The sequence below is a fragment of the Glandiceps talaboti genome, chromosome 21 (genome assembly GCF_964340395.1).
Source record: "Glandiceps talaboti chromosome 21, keGlaTala1.1, whole genome shotgun sequence".
Taxonomy (NCBI): domain Eukaryota; kingdom Metazoa; phylum Hemichordata; class Enteropneusta; family Spengelidae; genus Glandiceps; species Glandiceps talaboti.
In genome coordinates, this window is record NC_135569.1 from 3,028,074 (window position 1) to 3,055,858 (window position 27,785).

The 27,785-nt window shown below is 34.6% G+C and overlaps 1 protein-coding gene across 1 annotated transcript; it reads right to left on the reverse strand.

Moving 5' to 3' along the window:
- Positions 1-10,456: 10,456 nt before the first annotated feature.
- Positions 10,457-27,441, reverse strand: LOC144451711 (guanylate cyclase soluble subunit beta-2-like; the record flags this gene model as incomplete). The annotated part of the gene is made up of 11 exons (XM_078142615.1): positions 27,395-27,441; positions 22,454-22,554; positions 18,088-18,351; positions 17,266-17,426; positions 16,542-16,905; positions 14,404-14,555; positions 13,764-13,932; positions 13,244-13,392; positions 12,816-12,962; positions 11,529-11,683; positions 10,457-10,613 (listed from the first exon to the last, which is right to left on the reverse strand). Coding segments are annotated over exons 1-11 (1,866 nt in total), but the record flags the coding sequence as incomplete, so codon positions are not given.
- Between the last annotated feature and the right edge of the window lie 344 nt (positions 27,442-27,785).

Genomic DNA, 27,785 nt, shown 5'->3' on the forward strand with positions numbered 1-27,785 from the left:
AGCTGTTCCCATGTTCGTATACAAAATTTGACGTGCACTACATAAACACCAACGACTGGCGATACAATGAGGAAATTACACCACTGCAACAACAGTACATTTCAGACAGTGTGCATAAGTGAATGCTAAACATATGTTCAAACTAAACTACTTTGTAACAATGAGCCATTTGTTATTTTTTATTAGTTTTTTATTTCAAAGGTTTTATTGTTGAAAGTCATATTACAAAGATGAAGTGGATATGTTAGGTTGACAATTTGACAAAGACAGAAATCACCAAAATGTCATTCAATACCAGAAATGCGAAAAAGCGCTTAGCAATATATAATAGCCAAGTTCGAATAGAATAACAAGTTACTTGACGCCTAAATCCATCATATTTTTCCAGTAGCACACTAATATTTAAAAAAAATATAACTGCTTTCAATGCCAGTTAATAATGAACGTAGTCAACTGCTGACAGTTGTATATCAATGGCTATATATAGACCGTGAAATGAGCCTGCATTATCTTTTTACACAGGCTTGTTAAAGCTTGCATGAATCGAGGGGTGTTATATGAGAACAATTTTTCAAAGCTGTTAAAATGTGGTGGTAGGTTTTAAAAAATAAATAAATTAGGAAGTGAATAGGTTTTCAATGGTACTTCTTTTTTAATAGTATCTGATAAGTAACAAGAAATGGCCTGGAAAAACGGATAATGTAGTTTGAACAGAACGAAGCAATACAACACGTACATTGCACTCTAAGTATGAATATCTCTCTTTGAATATTTGCTAACTACGAATATGTCAATGACGTCAGTTATTTCTAGTCAATTATATCTCCTCAATGAAGTATTTTTCGACTCTCCATACAGACGTCCATATTGATCAATTATGTGTAATATTTATAACGGAATATTATTGGCAGGTTTGGTCCTTAGGAAATAATAAAATAAACGGACCTAACGATAACAAATGTGGCAATGAGAGATAGAAATACAGGGCAGACAAATACATAAAACAAACAAATTCACAGTATATTTTATAGAATGTATATGTGAGTATATGTATCGTTCTGTCTGTCTGTCTGTCTGTCTGTCTGTCTGTCTGTCTGTCTGTCTGTCTGTCTGTCTGTCTGTCTTTCTGTCTGTCTGTCTGCCTGCCTGCTTGTTTGCCTGCTTGCCTGCCTACCTGCTGTTGTTGTTGAGTGTATTTTCCTGTGCATTTCTGTCTTGCCTGTTATTTGCTTTTAAAGATGGTGATATTCACTTCTGTCTGGACCATAATCCTTATCTCAAGCAATTGTTAGAAAATACTATCCATTTTCATAGACAAGCCAATCTCTAAAATAGTAACTGACGTGCAACTGTGGAAATGGAAAGCACATTACTTAGTGTTGGTAATAAAATGAAGACCTCATCAACTGTGAAGGTTCACACTCAATTAACTAAAGAACCTCAACCATGTCTGTAAAATGACACCTTAATGAGGTATTTGAATGTCTGTTATTAAACACGACGTGTACCAGATGAGAGGGGTCATAAATTTAATAACGACTTAATTTATCATTTGCCAATTTACGAGGCATATTGATTAATACGATAATTGATCATGCGTACTTCTTCTGGACGTGTTTCTCATTTTGCTGCAAATAAAAATGAGAAAAAGCAATGGCTTAAAGTAATCACCATCTTTATAATTGATGACGATGGATGTGTTTATTACCTAAAGTAACAACACAGTACCTTTCATTTACATTGTTGCCTTTCTTCTTTGTTATCTGATAATTGATAGATCTTTGCATTGCCAATTTTATTTCCAGACTGATTTTTTTCAAATTGTTATTGTAGCCATGTTTCATAAATGAAATAAAATATCGAATTGACACATTGTTTATTTGCACAACAACAACAACAACAACAACAACAACAACAACAACAACAACAACAACAACAACAACATCTTCTATTCTGTGTTACTTAAACTGTGTGGCGCATCTTCAATGAATATATTATGTGAAATATACGTCACTATTACGTGAATATATATACAACATAGATACTGTACTAGAGAACCTAATAGAATGTGACGTCATTTAGGGATATGACTTGCACAGGTAAAAGATAACTATGAATTCTTAACATCAAAACATCTAAATCTTCAATCCAATCGCATATGCTTCTTCTAGGTATTCATGGAATATTACAGTCTTTGAATTGCTGCAACAAATACAATCTTTTTGCTACCTCAAGGGGTTAAGTCAGATGTTATAACCTTCACCACAATGGTATCTTTGAGTTTAGAAAGCTTAAGGTAGACATGAATGGTGCCACAGCAGCATATAATACGTATAATCACTAGATAAATAATTCATAGGGTGAATTGAACTGGATGGATTGTTTAAACAAAATGTGTTACCAGTTGATGATATTTCATGCAAACAATTGCTGTCAAAGAAATGATGCATAAGGTGTCACTGTATAGTCGTAAACCATAACTAGATTATGTGTGCCATACATTATAACTAAAGTATTTTTGACAAGCATTTATTTGATTGCACTACAATGATCGATTACCCTGCCTTGTTCGACTAGTATAATTATTTACGGTGGCCCACAGACGACAGAGGGACAATACTTTAAATATTTTGCTCTCAAAACATCAATTATTTCTTCCACAAATATATTGTTCCTCTGTCGTCTGTGGGCCACCGTAATAATGGGTTATGTAAATAAATTGATAACATACATATATCTTCTAATCACGCCACATTTCTTATACACATTCAATCATAAAATGCTATTATAGATACTGTAACATATTTCGATGATCATTATATATGTCTAGCTATATTATTTTTCTCATAAAATTATAACATTATAGTTATCTTAGACTGACTTCTGACTGGATCTAATCAAGGTCTAGGATTTGTAGTACTATGTGACGTACAAAGAATACAGTTTCAGTACCTGGTTGGTATAGTTGTGTATGTGCAGATGTCGTCAAAATATACAATCATGTAATGACAAAATTGTAGGTTCGTCGATAAATTATCTGCAATTTAATATATTAATGGTTTCAAAGAATACTATAGTCTTTCTTTTGGTTTCAATTATATTAATTTTGACATCTTTCACTTCTCTTGGAAACAGTTACTAATTCATAAAACCTTTATCAGAATTGGAACTTGGAACCACTGTCATGTACATACGTATAAATGTGTGGGTATAATTAAAACCACAGTAACTGTAAGTGGAGCCTTGCTTTTCGCGAGTTTTATTCTTACTTATGACGTATACATGTAGCTGCACTTTCACATGATTTCGTAATCAGACTAAATTGACATCAGAACAAATTCACAAACTGCTTATAATGGACTGATCTTATGTTTGTTTATTTAGACTGTTTACACATGGGCATACAATAAACAATTGCTAGTAAAGGTTTATACTCTTTCCAACAAAATAACAAAAACAGCGAAAAATAACAGCTATAAGGGCATCAAGGATTATATTTGCATTATCCAACTGTTGAATTTGGGATATAGGGTCTCCCTAGGTGACAGGTTTATTGCTCTCCTGCCTACACCCCGAGCTCAGTATAGCTAAGATGATTAACAGACATCATACTCTTCTGAAAACCTCTCACTTATAGTTTCCAGTCTATTTCCCTTGTGAATATGTTTGCAAAATAACATTATTTCTCAAAGTAGACTGTACGTCACAATTGACCTAGTGTCTAGAAAATGTCATCTTATTTGTAAGTTAGAGCTTTACTAGATAGTACACAGCAGGTGTATCATGCTTCTGTGGCAGTGGAAATGTATTCTAAATATAGATGTTAGCACAGAGAATTATGGCTCCAAGTAAATGTGTGCGACCAACTATACATGGAGTATGTTCTTCATTCCAAACACTTGACGTCACTTATGGGATTCATCTGTTTGTAGTACGCATGACAATAACATTAGTGTCTGCAGAGGCTTACAATGAAGGTGAACGGAATGAAATGGAATAGACGACGACCTGGTTATACATGATATTATTGTGTTATAGATTTCTTTGCCAATTTATACATTTTGTAACTCAGAAATAACTAGGTTAAACATTGTAGTAATGTCAATTTCTTTGTCAATTTACACGGTGTTACTCAGCAGCGTACAAATGTCTTTTTTCAAGTCCAATACTGCACAAACGTGCATAATTGTAATGCAAAATACTGACAGAATGCCACTTTTTCAAGTTTCAACATTGCCCAATTTGGTTTTAAATTTACCTTCTTAGTTTCTCAGTATCATAGTGAAAGTTTAATATCTTAAATGAAGAGACACCCCAAATACAAGTATTTACAGGTGGGATTTTTTTCACGGTTTTTTACCGTAACACATGATACCCCAAATTATGTATGGCATCGATATCGGCAATGCCAATCTACATAAAGTTTGAGGCCAAGGTCAAATTTGATATAATGTGTGTAGACATTCGACTTAATTTTCAGTGGATTAAAACTCTTGCTGTATTATTTTACAAATCGTAGACTAGACAACAAAGTGTATGGTTTGGTTCAAATTTACACCAGCTTTCGGGTTTGAAGACCACTCACGTCGTTCAATGGATAAGGAAAGCACTTCAGCCACTAGTATACACACATAGGCGGTTTGAAAGGAGCTTCCTGTAGGGTGACGTTCAGTCACGTCTTCCACCTTAGGGTTATATAATGAAAGCTGTTTTCAAAATAAAGATTTGTCAGGTCAGTTTAATCTAAGTGATTCAACACCGTTTTTGTTTATTATCACTCATTTTATGCACAATCTGTTATCATGGTGGATAAGTTTGTTAACACGTTGACAAATTACGATTCGATGTAAAGAGTAATGAGCCTACATGCCCTCAAAACTCGTTATAGAAGAACACATTTCCTTCATAATCGTTTTTATGGGCTAACAAGCATAGATTTGAGATAATTAGTGGCAACCTTGCTTGGCCCAATATTTCAAAAAGCAAATGGTTTCCAAGATAATTGAGTCTTTTTCTCTTCTGCTCGTTAGTTTATCATTGGGTTGAAATATCAAGATTGTTAAATGGCTGTTTATTAATAATGTCGTTACGATTATACTGAATCCACATACCCCGGAATGCGTCATTCTAAAATAGAGATACTAACTTTGAGGGACCCGGCATGAAATATCTCCAGCTGCCCAACAAAAAGTTTCTGTATCGATATCAATTAATAGCATGTTACCTATTATAGTTACTCTGCTTCGAGTCTAAATTTCAACTGTTGTCCAACTACAGTATTGGCATCATGCATTTTAATACAGTCTACTAATCGCTACGAGTATGTACATTTTGATTCACATGGCAATATGAAAACAGCTAAGTCAATGTTTTGAAGAGTTTAGTATGGATGTTGCAAACATGATTTGCACATATTGAGTAAAATGTATAGATGCAAAGTGATTGATTGTGGTCATCAAATATATGTCGACCCTTGCACGCAAGGCATTTATGGCTACCTAGATAGAGGTATAACGCAAGTGAAAATGCAGTATGATTAAATGCTTGAAGGTATGGGAGATACATAGACGTTATAAGCTGAAAAGAGAAATGTATGCTATTGACTTACGCTTTCTCCTTTGAGTAGTCAGTTGCATGCGATAACAAATCGACGAAAGTCACTCTATTGTCCGATACAAGGGTTTATATGTTATCCAGTTCACGTTGATAATATCGTGAGATAGTTCGCTTGAAGTACAGAAGCTAAAATCCTGATCACCTACAATTAGGCTTCAGCACACTACACGTTGCCCTTGCACAGTAAGCAATGTCACGTGATCGTGATTACGGTGAATGTAATCACACGCTCACCAACACAAATGCCAACCGACGTCAACCGATAACATTTTGTGGATAGAGGTAAATGGAGATTTTAGTATCACGTGATTTGTTTCATTGAATAAAGAGTATGTCTGAATCAAAGGAGACGTTACGAACTTACGTTATCTGGTTGGGGTCAAATGTGCGTTACCTAATTATGTATGCAATACACAAGTCTCTCAACCTCTTTCTTCGAGGGTTCAGCATTTTTCAACCAATACTAGGTTCCCTTCGTGGTTTGTCTGTACGTCGTTAATATTTCTAAGTAATAGATAATACTAATTGAGACTCGCTAAGTGGAAATATTTCTATCGAATTATTATATATTATATATACTGAATTGTGCATTATTCCAATTGTAAAAAATGCATTAAATATTCAAAATAGATGAATTTTGGTCTTCGCGTCATTGATTCATCCAAAGTGTAATTGGTATACCTAATGTCAAAGTTTGTTAGTAGAATAGTCACCTCATGCCAACGTTCTTATAGAAATGTCTATTTTAGGATAATCGTTGAGGTACACACTTCCTTGTATAATGTATAGTTACTCTGCTATTTCTCTTCCATTTACTTTCATTTTTATTAGATTGCATTTCGTTTTTATGTTCTGTGTAAAAGTGATGCCTCATAAAGTATTGCAAAGACCTATGGTTTTATATGTATCTTAATGATTTTTTATTGGTTTAATTCATCTAATAAGTTATGTATTGTCTATTATTCATCACTCTTTTTTACATTTCTTGCAAATTTTATTGTTTTGCCTACCTGGTGACGTCATTCAAACCATAGCTTTGTAGACAACTCAGCTTGTGGTAGGATTCTATTCAATTGCTTTCACATCACTTATCACTGATAATAGCACACCAAACATCTATCTCCCCGTTAAGTCCAGTAGTTAAGTTCATATGTATGTTCTTATCTACATTTGGAATGTCATTTCATGGGTCGTTTATTTTTAGCTGTGGAAAGTCCATTTTGAAACTGAGATTATGTGTATCACCCACGCACAGTCAGCAATAAAAGTGCACACGAATCTTCAGTGATATGTTTTACTTAGTCATTATGATTATGGTATACTGATGGATGACTGAACTGACTAACTGATCAATATGTTAATATTTTGTAAACAGACAGAAACCAACAGACAATGCAACGTGGAACTCAGAGCTTAGGCGTAAGCTGATAATTGCTTTGTTTTATCTCAGACCACTATATCTGAGGCCTTGTCAACCGAAACATAGTTGACTTTGTGAATATCTTAATGATTTGATATATAAATAATATTAAATTTGCAAACACACACGCGCGATATATATATATATATATATATATATATATATATATATATATATATATATATATATATATATATATATATATATATATATATATATTAATACAATTATCATCATAAAATGAGCCCCTTGATTCAAGGTGTGATCGCATAGCGACTGTTAGCAACGTTCTTAGCATTGCTCGAAAATATTTCTCGATTGCTAATATTCAAACATATCCTGTAGTCAATCAGTGATCAATTTTGAGGAATATTTTTCTATAAATAGGTCATAATTAACAAATGATTCCAACATTCAGAATTAATCACACTTACCTTTAGTTCTATAATTACATCTACTTTCAATCTGATGTGTACATAAAGCTAACAAAGATCGAAACAGTGGTATATAAATCATCAGCGACATACCACAGGATAAACTCATTAACTTCACAAAGACTTCTAAGAATAGTTTAGTAAGCAATATAACAAGATACAGGTCAGCATTCTGTGGGTATGCCAGCCTTTCCTGTATGAAGCCTCTTCCAGTGACGTTATTATTATCACGTCCTTGACATAAACTAATGAAACCATTACATTGATATGTACTTAAATGCAATCAGGTTCTATATAGCCATGTAGTTGTAAAACAAGAAAGTAAACACACACGGTTTTGTCTGTGAGGAATGTTTTATTAAATGTGAAATATGACTTCAACAAGACTACAGAATTGAGATGCAAAATTCACATGTACACGTTATATAGAACACACCTCACTACTCGAACTAAACAAAACATAATTTGTTTAGACTGTTTGAAAACTTGACCTGCAAGCAAACATCTATGATTGTACTCTATGTAGCAGCTACAAAGAGAGTGCTTCAAATCAAAGGAACGAGCCGCCGTCAGCTGTCATTATTCGGTTTCTTGACTAGAGCGTGACTTGCCATTACCATGTTTCTATAATGTGCAATTGAATTTGACAGTAATAGGTTAAAAGGTCAAAAATGAAATAAAAAAGTCAGTTGATCATTGATTTGTTTGTATAATGACATGTGAAAGTTTTAGTCTTACAACATTTGTGATCGATTTTGTATAAGCATTATTTTGACGTACATTTGCTGGTTAGTTTGATAATATCTTACTTTAAAATGAACATGAATTGCGCCCTCTTAGTTAGACAAACGCATAAGTTGCAACACTGTAATAAGGTATGGACTAAAATGTTCATAAGCTTGGTAGATCAAGTGATTTAAACGGATTATAACGCAAAAGCATTTGAATGTTATTAAGCTTTAAGTTGTCGATCCGTCATGGACGACGATCCTAATCAAAATGACAAATCCCATAGTTACACCGAGTGGCCACCTGTAACTATGGAATTTGTTGTTATTCTGATGAGGATCGTCGACCAAGACAGATCGAAAACTCAATGCTTAAAACAAATGAAGTGCCTGAGTACTGTAACCCGTTTAATAAATTATCGTTGGTGCCCACCTTGTGTCCTACACGTATTTGGGTAATTTACCATGAAAGATGTTCACTTTACCACCTCGAACACCTGGTAGCTAGTAAGATGCTTAATATGCTAATCCACTACCCACAGTAATTTACAAATCATTGTCGTTGTCATTTTCAGTGGCATTTGTTTGGTGGGAGTTAGATGCAATACCAATAAATCGACTGGCATGAGATCATATGTGATAACAATCGTCATTATGGGTAAGAAGTATAAAAGACTTAGGTACGATATATAATAATGCTACTTGTACGTGGTCATAAAATTTCAAGCAAATACTGACAGCAATTTGTATGGATATTGATTACATTTTGTTCTTTCATTTCTGTTTTTAGACAAAAAAGTTATAACACGAGGCACATCTTTGAGGTGCTGTGATCGTCAGCAGTGCAGCAAATATCCGAAGATGATGGTTTAGGTAGGACTTCTGTAGTGTTCACTTTCATAACATTTGCCGTATTTTCATCCGGTATTGTTGCTTTCGAGTGGTATAAATTGGATTTACTGGTATCTAAAGGCACAGTACTCGCTAGTACAACGGTCGACGTACCGGGATCACTTTTGTCTTCGGTCTCATCCTGTTCAGTCTTGACATACTTGTTACCACCAGTAACAAGTGCACAATCATCAGACAGTTCCCGAGTCTGTTCCTCTGTGTTACTTTCGTCACAAAACATTAATTTGGCGTCATCGGTATCTGAGGGGTTCAAGATTTGTATATTCTCAGTTTGTACATTGTACTCCATTTCTGTATCACCAATAACATCGTTATCATCATCAGCTCTACTTTGGTTGTCGGCATCTTTCTTTGCAGTTTGAGTGTCTTTGGTGTCATTGTCTGTCTCCATCTTGTGCTTATCAACGGAATTTTGGCTGAATTCAGGTTCTTCTGGTATGCTTTTGTTCTTGTTCTGTTGGTCAAGTGGTTTGTGCGTGTCTTCGTATTTCATTGGCGAAACCACGACAGAAACCCGTTGCCTCATCGTACCTGTGTGCATATATGAGTGTGTGTGTGTGTGTGTGTGTGTGTGTGTGTGTGTGTGTGTGTGTGTGTGTGTGTGTGTGTGGGTGGGTGGGTGGGGAGTGGGTGGGGGTAGAGAAGATGGTAAATAGAGAGTGTTAGATGCAATTTAATGCATAACATACATCACCGAACGTATACAGACAGCGAATTTTCAGTTATAAGCGAATATTATTAAATACTTTTGAATCGGAGTATTTACATGCTAACACGTCGTTGGGTTTGTTCACAATTGATCTTCATCAGTAACAAGCGTCTTTTCAGCACCAAACCTTTCAAGTTCCATTAGTATGATTTGATCAGGAAAGGAAAGGATTGAAGAATTATTTCCCTATTACTGACTTCCAATGCCATTTCCGTCTTCTCCAGACATCAGTTAATATAATTAAGCATTTATTGTCTTCTGGATTGAATGACATTTAACACTATAGTTTATGGGTTTATGAGTTATGTTACAGTAGAGGTGTTTGTTGCTGATTTCTTAAGTTTAAATTTATAGTTGGGGGAATGTGCCGATAGACTTTCGATTTAGTATGATTTTTCAGCCGAAAGGTTTGCAGTTCTCGCTATATGCCGACGAGGATATTGTCAAGAACGACTTTCTTTTCTATTTTTGGTAAGTGCGTCTATTGGCTGTTACGTTATTTGACCAATGAACTGGTGTGTTGCAGAGCGTCACAATGCAATGTGGATTAATATATTTAATTTCACTCACTAAAGTGCAAGACATTATGTAAAATACCTTGTTCAAATCTCCACTTTGTTGTTGTTGTTGTTGTTGGCTCGTCGCTATGGTTACTGTTACTAGAATCACGCCCCATGATCTGCTCGATCGATACTTTCTTGTTTTTGATGATGAAGTATGTTGTCATTTTGCCTTTTCCCTTGATCTCCATCTCACCACGTCTCTCTAGCAGGAAACTTTTGTCTTTCAACTTTCTGCATAGGAAGTGCCATTGGTGAGAGGGGAAAGGGGGATATGGACAACGGGGACATATGGAAAAAACAGACCAGTAAGGAAGTAAAATAAGAGTGAAAAGAGTTGTTGGGAATGTAGGATGGAGGAGAAGAGACGGGGAGGTAGAGGGACACAGAATTGGACATATATATAGTTAGATAGAAATATATATAGTTAGATCTGTTGTTTATGCATGCATGCATACATACATACATACATACATACATACATACATACATACATACATACACACACACGTACATATATACATACATACATATGTACGTCCGTACGTACGTACGGACGTACGTACACACATACATACATACATACAGACAGACAGACAGACAGACAGACAGTACAGACAGACAGACAGACAGACGCAGACAAATCTAAAGGATTAATCTCCTTCCAAAGTCTATTTTCAAATGCTTGAATTGTTCTTGGTGTGACAACAGCGTTGACTATTCCATAAGTCCATACTTGTCCACAAATGAACCTGTCTTGGTGTATCATCCATTGGACATGGTGATTTTACATGTAAAACACAGATAGACAATTCAATTCTAGACTAACAATTATAGAGAAATAACACACAACAGGATCCTTTAAGTAATCACATCGAAAGGGATAAAGCATTGCTATTATTTTTCATTGCAGTAGACACATGCCTCTTCTGAAAACATTACACAATGACTAGATAATTTTAATGGCTTCAATTTTTAACTTTCCAACAGATAACCTTTTGCATTTGAAGTTGTGCATGCTGTGTACAGTGCATTGTTTCTCATGATTGAAAAACCAATGTATCGTCGTTTCGCCTGTAACTTCAGCATGGCTGTATGTATCGTCAGTCGACATTTACCAATTATAGTATAGTTGACAAACATACTTACTCATATGTACTAGGACTGATGTGAATCTTCTCTGGGACACCATGACTCTCCATCCGAGATGCAGTATTAACAGTATCCCCAAATAGACAGTACCGTGGCATTTTAAGCCCAACCACACCAGCAACAACTGGTCCACTGTGCATTCCAACTCGTATCTGAATAAAAATGACAATTTGTTTCACTCTTACCCTACTTAGCACTGCTTCAGGCAATAAAAATGAAATAACAATCTTCCATTTTTATTTTGGCCTAACTCACGAGAATTGTTCAATCATAGATAAGCGGGGTTTTAATAGAGAAAATATTTTTCGAAAGCCCGTGTTTGTTAATTTTCCTCTCTATCATAAATAACATAAAGTCGTCAGGTGTTGACAATGACGTTTCATATATAGTCATGGCATTTTAATGTAGCGTGTCTCAAAAAAGGTTTATCGGTTCGTTTTATACTGATTGCATGTACTCCGATCCTTACTATGTAACCATTGCCTTATTTCTCATAAACGAAACCATCTGAGTTGAGACCAACCACACCAAAGAGTCTCACGCTATTTTGTACAAAGACGGTCAAATATGCATCAAACTCCAGAATCATCAACCTGTAAATAATATCTTTTTTTGTTTATATGTGCATCTATTTACAGGATCGCACACAAAGTATTCTTGAGTGAAGAAGGGCACATCCCTAGACGTCATACATGCACAACTATAGATTGGAGAGAGTATTGCCTATTGGGTTCTTCAGGCCTTCGATGTTTATACTACATACAGATCGACTTCAAGTACGCCAACAAGAGCCGGACCTCGTCACAACATTCGTTTACAGGATAGGCAGGTCAGTAAAGGAACTGTTGAACATTTCTTTTATGGAGGGTGACAAATAAATGGGGTTAGGATGGGATGGGCAGTTTTTATGACGAATATATCTGAGTGCTTGTATATGTATATCCAATCGCTCTGTAACTGATGACGTAAACGTGCTAAATATCATGAGATATATATAACACAAAGAAATGTGTCACTGAGTAACAAATACAACGGTCTTTCAAAATAGATCTATGCACATTTGTACCTCTTGAAAGCCCAATAACATCATCTTTCAAAGATGCAATTTTGGCGTTTGTCACAGATTTATTGATTGTCGAATTTAGCAAACAAATTTGGCAGACACTGTGTGATCACATCTCTTCTACCCACTGTTATGATCAATGTCATATCAGTCGGTCCTGACGTCTTTGTCACGTGATGAAATCCATGATTTTGTAAAAATCATAGTAGAGTATGTCTAACCTTAATTGGTGAGCCGTCAATGGGTGATTTCACTTCGGCCGCTGCTGCAACCATTCCTATGGAAAAGTTTGCAATACGTTCAGCGTGTGTATGTGTTCGAACAGGTAGGCCACCTACCACCATGTAGGCATCGCCGATAGTTTCAACCTGTATAGATATGACAGGATAGCAATCATCATCATCATCATCATCATCATCATCATCATCATCATCATCATATCATCATCATCATCATCATCATCATCATCATCATCATCATCATCATCATCATCATCATCATCATCATCGTCGTCGTCGTCGTCACCGTCACCGTCACTGCCGCCGCCGCCAACTCCACCACCACCACCACCACCACCACCACCACCACCACCACCTTGTACACGTCATGAATATTCGTCAGCAAATCAAATCTCCTGTACATGTCTTACCTTGTACACGTCATGAATATTCGTCAGCAAATCAAATCTCCTGTACATGTTATTGAGAAGGTGAACGACGTCTATGGGTTTACACTGACCACAGATATTGGTAAATGTAACTATGTCAGAAAATAAAATTGTCACTTCATCGTAGTAACCTAAAAGAAAAGTTTCGTAACATGTTCGAGAGAAATTATCGTCTGACTTAATCCGCAAATAAAAGAATTTTTGCTGAGAACGAATGTTTAACCAAAGGGGAAACAATTCTGTGAAAAAAATAACTACCCAGTTATCATGGAACATGTTTAATTCTAAATAAAACGCAATGTTTTGGAGAAGTGTCTTAAAACTTAAAACTCAGATCTGGAGATGATAGAAATGCAGACTTAATATTGTAATTGGAAACGTTAACAGCTGTTTTCTTCAGTATCGAATTAATAACACCGATAAGATAGGTAGGCAAATCAAAATGATTTTTCGAAGGCTAAGGCTTAACGCCCTCTATTGTTTAGATATGTTTCACACAAACCTGCTTCGACTTCTTTTCCTTCTCGTAGCTGATCAGCCACCTGACGTGGTAGCATAGAATACAATAACATGTCTGTTTTTTTCTTCTCCTCACCAAGCTCTTTAATAGCATATCTTAATTCTTCCTTCTTCTGTTCGAGCTGTTTTGCAATTTCTAACTCGACAGTTCTCTGCATGAATAAATTTGATACATCATGTTGTTGTTGTTGTTGTTGTTCAAGGTAAATAATGATAAGGGATAAGAACTGAGATAACGGAATATAATTCTTCACGACTTAAGAACATGTTTATCTCCAAAAGGATTACCCATGACAATTTCATATAATTTTTATCCCAAAAATAATAATAATAATATTAATGAATAGAAAACAAACATACAGGGTTCATTGAGTCTAACTTCTATTCAGTTAAAAGTAATGATAAAACGTAGCAGTGTTACTAAGATGTTTGTTGCAACAGACGACGTTTTCTGTAAGGTTTCGTGGTTTTTATTGTATGGCTGTCTTCCTACGTCTTTCATTCTCTGTCTTATCCATCTGTGTATGTCCTAAGGCATCTGGTTATATCTGATTGCTAGTGTCTACATGCATCACACTGTTGTTCATGAAATTAAACAACGATTTATATACAGTTCAACGAACCTGCTGATTGAATAGAACTAAATCTCGGGTAACATCATGTGCAGCCATATCGGAAAACTTCAATCCCCTTTCTTGCATATCCTCCAAATTGGTTAGACGTGGAGACGAGAGAAAGATGAGGCATTGCAATGACTCCATCCATTGCATTTGACCTGAATTATGTAAAAAACATTAATAGTGCATTTTAGTTTGACTAATAACACAAATCGTTTTTACAAGTCGTTTTTTTTTTTCGTTTTTTAAAAATCTTTTTGTTATCATAATTGCTACTGATTTTCGCTTTAATATAAATTCGTCAGCATTTTTCAGATTAGCCCGTTCGTAATTCTGCTGTTACATAATACAGTGTGTTTATTTATTGTCTTGTAATACAGCTTGTTTAATTTAAAGTATTGTAACATGGCGCCATTATTTAATGTAGACACTGAAGTAAGACTAATCCTATTCTATTAAAAAGTGACTTTATAATTTTAAACCTCCTAGCGATTTTAAAATCCTCATGCCACAACCTTGAAAAACTACCCATTATATGTTAGTAAAAAAACATAACCAGAAAATACTAAGTTAACTATTCAAATTGCATGACAAGTGAGGAACAATTAGTAAAAACTGTCGATCGTTTTGGCCACCTGTTGACTTCGCTTGTAATAGACTGGCTGCTAAATATGTTTCTTTATGACGTCACAATATTGAGTGGGACCGGAAATACCCGAAAAGTCTGGAAGTAAATCCGAAAAGACTGTCTATTGTAAGGTGTTAGTGGGTGGCTCTTGAGATTTTAAACCGGGAAATGGTTAATGAGCATGTCGTCTAGGAATAAAACAGTGAATGTGAAGTTTAGAAGCCTTTAAGTACTGGTCATCTTATTATATTGCTTACAATCTATCTAAGAAATTTGCTTAAACGTATACAATACTACAGGGAACAGTAAGCTAATAATATCTTATTAGGGTTTTCCTGTACTATGACCACATTGATGGGGACGCATACGCTTTTTGCATAAGCGAGGTAACGTTATTTGATATGACATTCGATATGTCAAGAGAATGTTTTTGTTACATTGATTTTAGATTGTAGATGTTGACTAAAGTTGTGTGGCTTGATTCACAAATTCTTCAGTTGCTATGTGTTTATCTTAATACCTGACTGCACGTTTTCTGCTATTGTATCACACAGTGGGGATGACTGGCCAGCTTTGATGAGCATGTCATGTCCAGTAACTTTTAGTGTAGCTTCGTTCATGAATGTGTCCCCAATAAAGTGTTCATAGTAATAGACAAACCATAGTATTGCAGTGCTTACAATCTTGCAATCGAAAAACTTTTGTTCAATTTAAGACAATACAAGAAGGAATAGTAAGCTAAGAATATCTTAGTATATTGCTCACAATCTATCTAAGAACTCTATTTATTTAATTTTAAATACAATACAAGAGGGAACAGTAAAGCAAGAATATCTTAGTATAGTGCTTACAATCTATTTTAGAACTTTATTTATTTAATTTTGTGCAATACTACAGGAAACAGTAAGCAAAGAATATCTTATAATGTTGCTGCAATCTGTCTAAGAACTTTGCCTAATTTTATACAATACTAAGGGGAACAGTAAGTAGATAGCGATAAGCCGTTCTTTCTATATTGACCTTTACATTGTGAGTTCATACCACTGATCAGATAGCACTAATTTAATGTGTCTTTTAAAGTTACCATTTACCTGGAAGGCAAACCTATCTGGAATTATATTTCTCATATTCCTATATGTTTGAAAATCTAGACGTTTTCCATCAAATGTTTGTTTAATAAGGCTATCTGTAAGATAAGCTAACAGTGATTAAACATTGTATTCATTTTAGCTGCCAGCAATGATACACTGGTGACTCTGTGTAAAACGATGACTACCTGCAGCAATTGTTTAAATTGCTATTTGAAACAGCTTACTAAATATTTAATATATATGCGTTCTTAGATTTAGCAGTCGATAGTAGAATGCCTTTGACTAGTTAAAAAACAACAACTAGGTAATTGCCAAGGGGTATTCATCATGTAAGCTATTGAGACAAATAAAAGGCCCTAGGGCAGTATAGTACCCCGCTGGTTAACCTGACATTAGAGTGAAGGTAGAATTATATTAGCTCTTACCTCTCAGGGTTAGGACAGTTTTACCATGAAATCCTCCAGATAACAGTTTCTGTCTAAATGTCAACATGAAGTCCATATTGATGAATTGTCTGATAGCATCGGCAGTCAATGGTATTGGTGGGTGTACAAGCTCAAACAGGTTGTCTAGAAAGGTATCCGATAGTCGTATTCCGCGGCAAATTCTGGTTATCATCATCCCACACTGCTTTACACGAAGCTTTTCATCGAACACTACGTGATAGGGAAAAGCTTGACAGAAACTCTGTTGATCCATCCATAATTTTTCTGGGAGTTGTTCATTAGTATCTTTCATATTGAGACGAATTTGACTGTAAACGTTTGCACGACTGTGTGGCTTCTCCGTCTGTAGAGGAAACAACAATACACACAACACCTTACCTCATATTACCCATATAAAGCTAATTATGAGTGTCCCGTGCCGTTTATTACAATTCTAATGTTCTACCTGTCTCTTCGTTTCGTCTGTCTGTCTGTCTGTCTGTCTGTCTGTCTGTCTGTCTGTCTGTCTGTCTGTCTGTCTGTCTGTCTGTCTGTCTGTCTGTCTGTCTCACACCTTCATATATCGTTACACACAGACAAACGAACAAACAGCCAGACGCATAGACAGACACATATATTTAAGATATAGATAGTACAGTATAAATATACAGATGTATTTCATTATCATTCAACCTAATTATATCACAATCATCTAATTGATTACCAGTGCCTTTTTGTCACCACTTCCTTGACTAATCTTCTCGTTAACTGCTTTGATTGATATCATTGTGTAACTCTTCCTTCCTTCGGGTGGTTCTCTGTTACCCCATACATCTAACACTACTTCTATATCAAAGAAAATCCGGGCTGCTGCTTTCACAACACCTGTTGATTGATAAACGTGCATGATATACATAAACATACAAGACAAATTCACGTCAAGATGTTTCCAAAAAATCTGACTAGTTTGAATTTTCGCCCTGCTGACAGAGGAACATCAGGACACACACACACACACACACACATATACATGTATATCATTTGTATATCATCTGTACTATTCAGTGATATCAGCTTCACCATGCATGTCCTTTAAACGTTGTTTCACAATTTGATGCTTCAATCAACATTCATTTTTAAAAGATAAACCTGAAGGTATTTTGTCTAATGTACTATGCATTAAACAGGAAATGATAATCAAATCTAAGCTGGTGATTGGTGATCACACCGGAAATGTCATCTTAATTGTGTGCAGATCATGTAAGTGAAACCGGTGGCCCCTGAAACATGCATGGATCATTATACCTATGGCATATTTAACCCAATTTATATCAAAACTGAAATGAATTTATGAGTGGGAATCATGTATGTGATTCTGGTAAAAAGGCCTTATCCATTTGCCAAAAAACATAACAAGCCAAAATCTTTGCTAAATGCTTTCGCTAGGAAACTCTGAATACCTTTGTTTGGGTAGGATATCATCTGGGGTGTACGCTATTGTAATCTTTGTGAGATATGCAATAATAGGTTATAGAGTCAAACTTACCGACAACAATTGGTTCAAGTCCCTTTCTGTTTGAGTAATAGTGTAGTAGAAGTGTACCGTCTTCTGTCTCACTACATCGAAAGGATGGTGCATCCATTTCCTTGAAGGTCATCTTAAGGTAGACAAAATGCAGAAAGTCTAATCCCTCTAGGAAGGACTTCAGATCGTGACCAAGGGTACGAAGTAAATTGCCATAACCAAGTCTTATGACGTACTCCATAAAGTACTCGCCGAAAACTTCCAGAACAACAGATGTATCGAGACCTGTATTATTTGATGAAAGAGAATATGAAAACATGCTTTGCTGTCATGACCTGGCTATATTTGATTTTATATTGGTCCTGCGAACTACTTAAAAACAAGATGGCGGCATTCTAGTGATGTCTTAATAAAATATATGGGGTACTTTCTTTTCGCCATAGACTCTGACGTAATTGTTATCTGAGATTGTGGGTTAACCATAAACATACTGATATATAAATGGTATTTTATCCTTCCCATAAATGTAAAGTGCGTTTCGTGACATGCATATCTTTTGACTGCAGTAACAAACCATTTATAGCCACAGCAGTACCTAGAAACGTTCACCCGGAAGCGGAAGCCAATCAAAGGAGATTGTTTCCGGTAACGCTCGAAGGATCTTGGGTCACTTCACATACATTCAAATGTTGAAGACATTTTACAATGAATAATAGCTATACAGGTCTCAAAGTGACTTGATGAACAGGTAGTGTACAAAGTCAGCCTTACTTCCAATCCCAAAGAAAATTACTAACAAGCAACGTTTTGGTGCGTCTAGTCTATATATATATATATACTAGTATATATAATAACTGTCTTCAAGCAGTACTAAAGCCACTTATTAGGCCAGCAAGGCATATACATAGTATTTAGGAGATGGCTTTCAAAGACTGAAATGTTTCATCTTCTATTATCATATGTCCATATTTCTTTTATTTCAATCTTTGGGTTGTGTTTTTTCGCTTTTGACGATACTATTGTCTAGATTCTGTATAAAGAAAAAGTTGGTCTAAAAAGCAGTCTTACTGTAGAATGGTTTGAAAGCAACTTCTTTCTTTCTAGAAATGCAATGTTAGTGGCCGATACAGCTGTAATTTAATTTGGCATATCCACAATGTGCATTCCTTCTATACCCTGATATTTGACCTAATGTGTACAATGTATATACCCTGGCACTTTACCCAACGTATATACTGTCTATAACCTGGCACAAATGTATGTACTGTCTATTTGCAATTGACCTATTGTATATACTGTCTATACCCTGGTACCTGACATTCTGTATATACGATATATACACTAACACTTGGCCGTCTATGTCTTTCTCATCACTGCTTTCTGGTATGGGTATGTAGCAAAAGTCGGTGCCACTAAAGGTGTAATCATTACTCATTTGCATAATTCAACATCATCCAATTACAAATTACGGCGCGATGACAAAACAGAGACAACTATTTGTCATTTCAAACTTTCATTTGATGTTGATGTAATAAATCGAGTTGGCGTCTAATCTCCTGTCTGTTCTTCCCAGTGTAAATGATATCCTATATCCGGGTTACTAATTCAAGACCTGAACACAGTGCGTGAGATGTGAAACGTGCACGTCAGCATGTGTTTCCATAAGCCTGACGTGAAATGTATATTTTAAGCTGGTATCCAACTCGTCGGTAAACATGCCAGTCTGTCGTAGTTACTCAGTCTATAAATTGTCTGGAGCCCAAGTCTAAACAACTTGCAATAATGTCGATGGGATGTATTTTGTTGATTCTTAATTTATGAGTCCCATAGATTAAGAATCCGATTGATGCAACACTTGCAGCGTTTATGAGTGTTTTTAAATATTCAAGATGGCGGCCAATGTGACTTCTCAGTGGCGTACAACAATAGATCATATATCTGCTTCTATGAGTGCTATGGTTTTGGTTCTATTCTATGTTTTAAAGCTACTCATCACCAATACCTTTAAAAAGCATGACTTCATTCATATGTTCAATATGGCCGCCAATAATATCCAAAAATGTGTTGTTATGACACGGAAATTGTCATGTCTTTACTTCTTACACAACTGTCATGATAAATTTGATTTTTGGGTCATACAAGAAGCTAATTTCAGTGGTCAAAGTCTGTGTCATGATCCAGAGTATCAACGGCTACAACACTAGATAGAAGGCAGGTTGGGTTCCTCTTTATAGGCCAAACTCGATGGAGTCCTATCTGAATAGACTATAGCTGTACATGTGTGTCTGGAGTATAGGAGATAATAATAATGACAACCAAACCGTTAAATTGTAAAGACCTTGTATGGGATAGCAAATTGTTACTATAGTTACAATGATGCTATGATTAAAGTATTGATCAAAACCAGTCTGTGCTAGTATTACCAATATGAAAACATTATCCATGTCTTACATACCAAACATCTACTAGAGATACGTTTGTCAGCTGTCATCCAGTTGAAAGAAACCTTTGGCGATCATGCAATTTCCTGTTTACCGGATACAGTTAGTAAGTGGATAGTAATACATGACTTAATGTACATGTTTTTTTAGGTATCATATTTCAAGACAATGGTTAAAGCAGAAGGAATATTTGTCCTCTGATTTGAACTCTATCTACCTTATAACGTTTTCCTAGTTATGATGTAGAATATGACCTAATGAATGTAAGATTTGATTTCTGATGAACTGCGCATATTAAAGTTTGGTGCTTTTTTGTAATTTCATTTTTAGATCAAAATTGCATACCAAGATTCAGATATCGTGACCCTCAGTAGCTTTTCACTTAGGCACATATGCATGTGGATATGCATATGCATATTTCTTCAAGCCAAAGAGTGATTTAATCAAGTCCAGATTTTTTAAAACCAAATTTTAAAATGGGAGTAGGTGGCAAAAAATAACGAGCATAGAGTAATAAACAGACGGATATGAACAGATGGAAAATCAGAGAAAGACATAAGAAAAACGGAGATTTCTCAGTAAGGAATAGTTTAGTCCGACCACCTTGTTAAGCAATGAAGACAACAACATTTACGTGCACATATCGACCTTAACAATCTCAATTTATCAGTAGCCTGCACGATGTTGGCGATTTATTTTTTTTGTTTCTCGAATATGTAAAAAGTTGGCAGTGACAAACTAGGTGGGGTAGGGTAACCAGAACCAAGCAATTTTTCTAGGCCTTATGTGATACACAATTTTAACATATATGATTTACAAGAAACAAAAAACAATATGTGATTCAATGAATGTCTAAAATAGGGTATATCATAATAGGTTTGAACAGTAAACAAGTTCGTTTGTCTTCGGTCAAAGTACGTTATTTTACAACCCCCTTCGGTCACATACTTATGATTGTCCATATAGAATACACCTCAAGCAGTGAAAGAATGATTGTGCCGTGGGTGGCAATTAACGACTAACTTATATTCATTTTATATAACATTAATTTAAAAACATTTTTTTCAGCTAACTTAATATTTATGTAACTTCAGTTTGACATTTGAAAATTACCGCTAGTAATCATTAAAATAGATTATTGCAGGACCTTTCAGCCTAGGCACTTGATAGAACATAATTAATGTAACAGGAATTGAGGCATAGTGTCTTAATTGTGACAACGACTGACTGCTTTACGTAAGTTACAACTAATCATAACTGCATAACAACAATTTTCAGTACAGCTAGCTTTATATAGTTATACCTTCACTAGAATTTGAAATACTTCAAGATCTATATTAATTGAAAGCAATAAAAGACACAGTTCTCCTCAAATACTTAATTGTACTAGATAATACTAAATACTATGTGACTGAATAAAGACATGATTTAAAAGAAATTAGTGACAACAAACAATACTAAAAAGTGTCTTGATATGCAGGAAATAGCTCGATTTCAATAACTGACCCTGAAAGTTAAAGGCATGGTCAGAAGTCAAGGTCTCAAAAGAAAGTTTTCACCTAATAATATAGGGATAGACACTTGAATTGAGTCTCCATGTATTAAAGTTGTTGAGTTATGCAGTAAATCACGATTGCTCACTACCTAGTGTGGCCAACATTAAGATAAAAGTTATATGAACATGAAAAGTACTACATGTATTATATAGTTCTCTTTTCTTGTTCTCCACTACCTTTAAACATGATTTTGAAAGAACTGGAAACACATAAATGCTACTGTCTGTAGCATGGAAGAAATAGCTTGATGTTGATAACTACATTGAGTAAGGACCAGCAGTTTCCTAGGACCAACAACTTTTGCTACCTGTCGGTCCTTATTACTAACAACCATACTCCCTGCTTATAAACACTGAATACATATACAGTGAGATGTTTGTAGTGACTTACCAAGAACCTCCGAAACAGCTCCAACAATCTTAAAGGTGATAACATCATCGTAATGTTGATACGTCACGAAGGAATTAGACTCGTCAATTTGGGCTTGTTTCCTGATGGAACAAAACGTACATGTAAAGCTACTGTACGCATATATATATATATATATATATATATATATATATAACTCGGTGAGTATCAATCTGCTAAGACAGTGCTCTATACCGCAGTGACAGAGCGTATATATATATATATATATATATATATATATATATATATATATATATATATATATATATATATATATATATATATATATATACATATATATATATAGTTTTGGTAGTACTGGAACTCTTTTTACCAAAGTACTACCAAAACTATTATGCTCTGCCACTGCGGTATAGAGCACTGTCTTAGCAGATTGATATTCACCAAATATATATATATATATATATATATATATATATATATATATATATATATATATATATATATATATATATATATATATATATATATATATATATATGAACGGGGTAGGGTCATGCTTTAGAGAAAGGAAGTTGAGAGAGGGCCATTTTTAGAAACGGAATTAGGGGAGGGCCACATTTTCGCAACAGACATGGCTTGATTTAAAAAACCCTGTCATTGCTGAAGGGTTCCTTGCATATATCTACGTTGAATTGAACACAAACCCACTCCAAACAGAGGGCATTACTGTAGAGACTTGTTGATTCACGCTGTCATTATTCACTATGGATAAAGTAACAAGGCTAGAGGACCCAGAGGGCATTACTGTAGAGATCTAGACTTGTTGATTCACGCTGTCATTATTCACTATGGATAAATTAACAAGGCTAGAGGTGATATGGTCCATTACAAGGTGTATGTTTGCAATCCTGGTGATACACATAATATGCATTATTACAGTGGTCACGTATTCGCTTTTGTGTAACAGTATTGAGAAACCATTTCATCATTTTAACAAGCCATGCATGCGCATATAGTATGATATGAACTTTATTCAAACTTTACTCAGGAAATAACGATATAGCGTGCTATAAATGTATACACGGAATCCATTCATTAATAGTGGACTGGCACCTGTCTTCGAATTCTTTCTTTATAACGTTAGAAGCCGTGTTGAGGAGAGAAGAAATTGGAACGTACAGTGACTTGTCAACATAACATTACAGTACTTTTCGATGAACTGAATGTATACTCTTAGAATGTAGTATACACAATGCACACACACACATAAACATATATATATATATATATATATATATATATATATATATATATATATATATATATATATATATATATATATATATATATATATATATATATATATATAGGTATAGAGCACTGTCTTAGCAGATTGATATTCACCGAGTTATATATATATATATATATATATATATATATATATATATATATATATATATATATATATATATATATATATATATATATATATATATATATATATATATATATATATATATATATATATATATATAGTTTTATAAACTATTACGCTCTGCCACTGCGGTATAGAGCACTGTCTTAGCAGATTGATACTCACCGAGTTATATATATATATATATATATATATATATATATATATATATATATATATATATATATATATATATATATATATATATATATATATATATATATATATATATATATATATATATATAATCCAAGCTTCATCAAGTCTTCATTTATATATAATAAAGATGGAGATCATTAATGGTACAATGTCAATATCTATTGATTCATTTACATTTATGTGATTTATCATCGTCTTTTGAACTTGAAGCTTGAGATACTTAATGCTACTTAAAGGAAATGTTTGACTGATTGGCCGGTTGCTTGGTTGCTTGAAAGAATTTTGAACATGGCATACAGGAAACTAAACATGCATGGCATACAGGAAGAGACTTGACGCCGAGTGGATTGCCACTAATTGTGTTTACTCTGAAATACTGAGGATATGTTTCACCATGACGGGAATTACCAGATTAATTTTCTACTATTTTAAAACGAACACACACACACACACACACACACACACACACACACACACACACACACACACACACACACACACACACAAACACACACACACACACACACACACACACGGAAAGTATCATGTTGTAAAGTATAACTATTGTATATCACAAGAGTCGTAATTAATTAGAGTGTAGTTAACATTTTCAATAGTTATAACTCTTGGCCATAGCAACGTTGAACTTCTTATGGCATCATGCCATTAACCCAATCGTTCACTGTCAATTATTAATGATGTTAATCACAACTCAAATCATGTGAGAACCTTCTCTACATGAATAAAAAATAACAAACTCTTTGAGATGTCTAGAATATTCAAATTAAATGTCTACCCAAGCATTAGGTAGTTTAGGGTGGTCGTACTTAATTCTTTATTTCTAATGACCCAATCGACCATATGAAGTTCAATTTGGCCAAATAAAAAAAGAGTTGACGCCCTCTACGACAGGATAAAAAATCAAAATATCACTGCTTGTGCAATGGCGACACCACGAGCTCGTATCTGAACGAATACTGAATTGAATTGAATTGAATTGGTTCAGAAATTTATTCCACCAGAGAGGAAAAATCTATACACAACCTTTTAAAGCAACAGAAAGAGCATTTCTGGTTGATGGCCATAGAAATAGTTCCCGAGGGGCGATGGACCAGATATGCAAATAATTAAGGCAAATTTGGGCGAGTACGACAAAGAAAACAATTTTATGTAAATAAAGAGATAAAGATATGTTGGTGGCAAAAATAGGTAAATACTTGGAAGCTCATTGAAGCAAAAATAGTAAAAGAAGAACAGGTAACAAGCATAAGCTCTTACATAAAGAAATAAAATTACAGTGGCAAATTGAAAAGAGACAAAAGATAAAGGTTATTCCGTCAGAAGATACTATTTGCTGGAATTTGGGAACTTTATTAAAACAAGCGGTATAAAGTTTCCTTTTGACTTTCATTGTCATTTCTAAGTCATTTAGAATGTTAAGGTATGTTCGCTTTTGTTGAAATTGAAAGTTTCACCAACTCACTTTTCAATATCGTTAAAAAAATGTTTAGCCGACGTCCGACGACCGACCGACCGACCGACAGACACATTATTTAGAGAAACATAGAATTAAGTACGGGCGCCCTTAAGATCTCAACAATGGTTTTCAGGTAAAAGTGTTACGATAAGCATTCGTATGTTTTAAGATGTGTACACTGTTTAGCAAAACGTAATTGTTGTTTTGAGTAATCCTTGTTTTGAGTACTAATAATTGATGTTGGATGAATTTGTTTTGTGTGGTCTTAGTCGTTGGAGAGCTCTCCTACGTGTACGGTGTGGTTACAATTGTAAAGCTAAGCAGTATAACACGAATAGTATACGTGTCCAGTACAAAGTGCCAACAGTAGTCGAGTCCTGAATACTCTTCTATAACTATTTATAGCCTTTTTTGACCTGTAATGGGGGGATGTAAAGTATTTTCATTCTCTGCTAGATGTACGTTTCAATATATTACCATTTTTTGTTTATCGCTATACGGAAAGTTTAATTTTTCCACCTTTTATCCAACCATTACCCTACCTGTGACCCACCTAGCTATAATCTCTATCCAGAGGTAGTGCGAGACTACATCCCCCCAGGGGAGATATCACCGTGGATACATTACTTCAAAGGTGGAACTTTGTGTCATTCTCACCACATTTACACAGCCTATACATAAGCTTTCCCCTTATTACTAGTAGAAAGATGTGATCTATTCTGAAACTCTTAAAGATCAAAACACAGATGTTACTCACAGTACTTTGTCCCATGTCTCTTCTCCAAATTTCTCCGTCACCAATGTCCGTATGCAAATATGAATCCACCCATACTGTAAAGATATCACAATAGAATAACGTGGATGGAAAGATATCAGGTTATTGCATATCAAATGTTTAGGAGGATTAGTCAGTTCACGAGCCATACAAGTTATCATGTATGTATGTATGTATGTATGTATGTATGTATGTATGTATGTATGTATGTATGTATGTATGTATGTATGTATGTATGTATGTATGTACAGCGAGTACTACGAATGCCTTACCCTGACAATAGCGTTTATATGAATGTATATATTAAGCACAATACTTTGAGTTCATATTCGTATTTTGATACCAATATTTTTAGTTTCATTTCACATTTACACTTCTATTTAGCACTCCTGAAATTGGTCATTTTGTGTTCTCTTCTAAACGGTAATACAGGTCGTTTTTTTATAATGCTGGTCAGAAATAAATGACTAAATTGAGGATTAGTCGGCTTAAAAGAAATATAAAAATAAATACTAGATGGATGTTCTTATAGGTAGTGTATCTAAGTCTAAATACACTATACCGTGTTCTTTACGTGTTATGCATATATCTATGGCTTTAATCACGTAATATCAAAATAAGGTCAGAGTTGTATTCCCCTGGACTCTTTGCGTCTATTATTGATTTCGATGGGAATAATTATTGACTAATAAATATGAGTTAAAACAAATAATAAAAACTAACAATACACGTCGATAAAATAGTTTTAAGTCGTAAAAATCGTATTTAGCTATTAGAGCTGCATTTACAATACATAACTATAACAGCTAGAGTTGGATTGAAAAAAAAAGTTCGTTGTACATACGTAAATCGTTTCTACTGATTGTCATACTCGTTTATTCAAGCGTAAAATAACACCGTTTTAATTGAAACACGAGTTCTCGTCTTCCATTTTAGATTTAGAAACATACTCGTTTCGAACAAATTACTTGGTTCTTTTTCAGTGTCTAAATAAACGTCGACTGACAGAATGATCCAAATTTGCTGGAGGTATTGAGTAAAGTGAACACCTGTGTTGAGTATAAAAGTCAATACCTTTCTGTTAGATCCAGTAAGACATGTACACTGAAGACAAATGACATTTTCGAAACATGTTTTATTTCTCAATGTAAATTGGAAGAAGAGAACCTGTGTTTGAATCTTAGTACTTCCATGATGAACATACATAGTGTTACTGTTTTAACTGGTTTGATTAGAAGACCTGGTTTAACATTTCTAACGTAGTCAATTGGTAAGTTGTTTTGCCTCCTACAAACTGCCAATTTGTAAAAGCATCTGTTTTGTCAAAATATATATTAAAATCGCCAGCAATGAGCAATTTATCAGTTGAAGCAGAGAAACATGAGGCTAGGTTTGTGAATTCATCTACTTCAAGGAAACAAATTGTACATCTCACAAGCTGATCCTCGTCAAAACCTTTCACCTG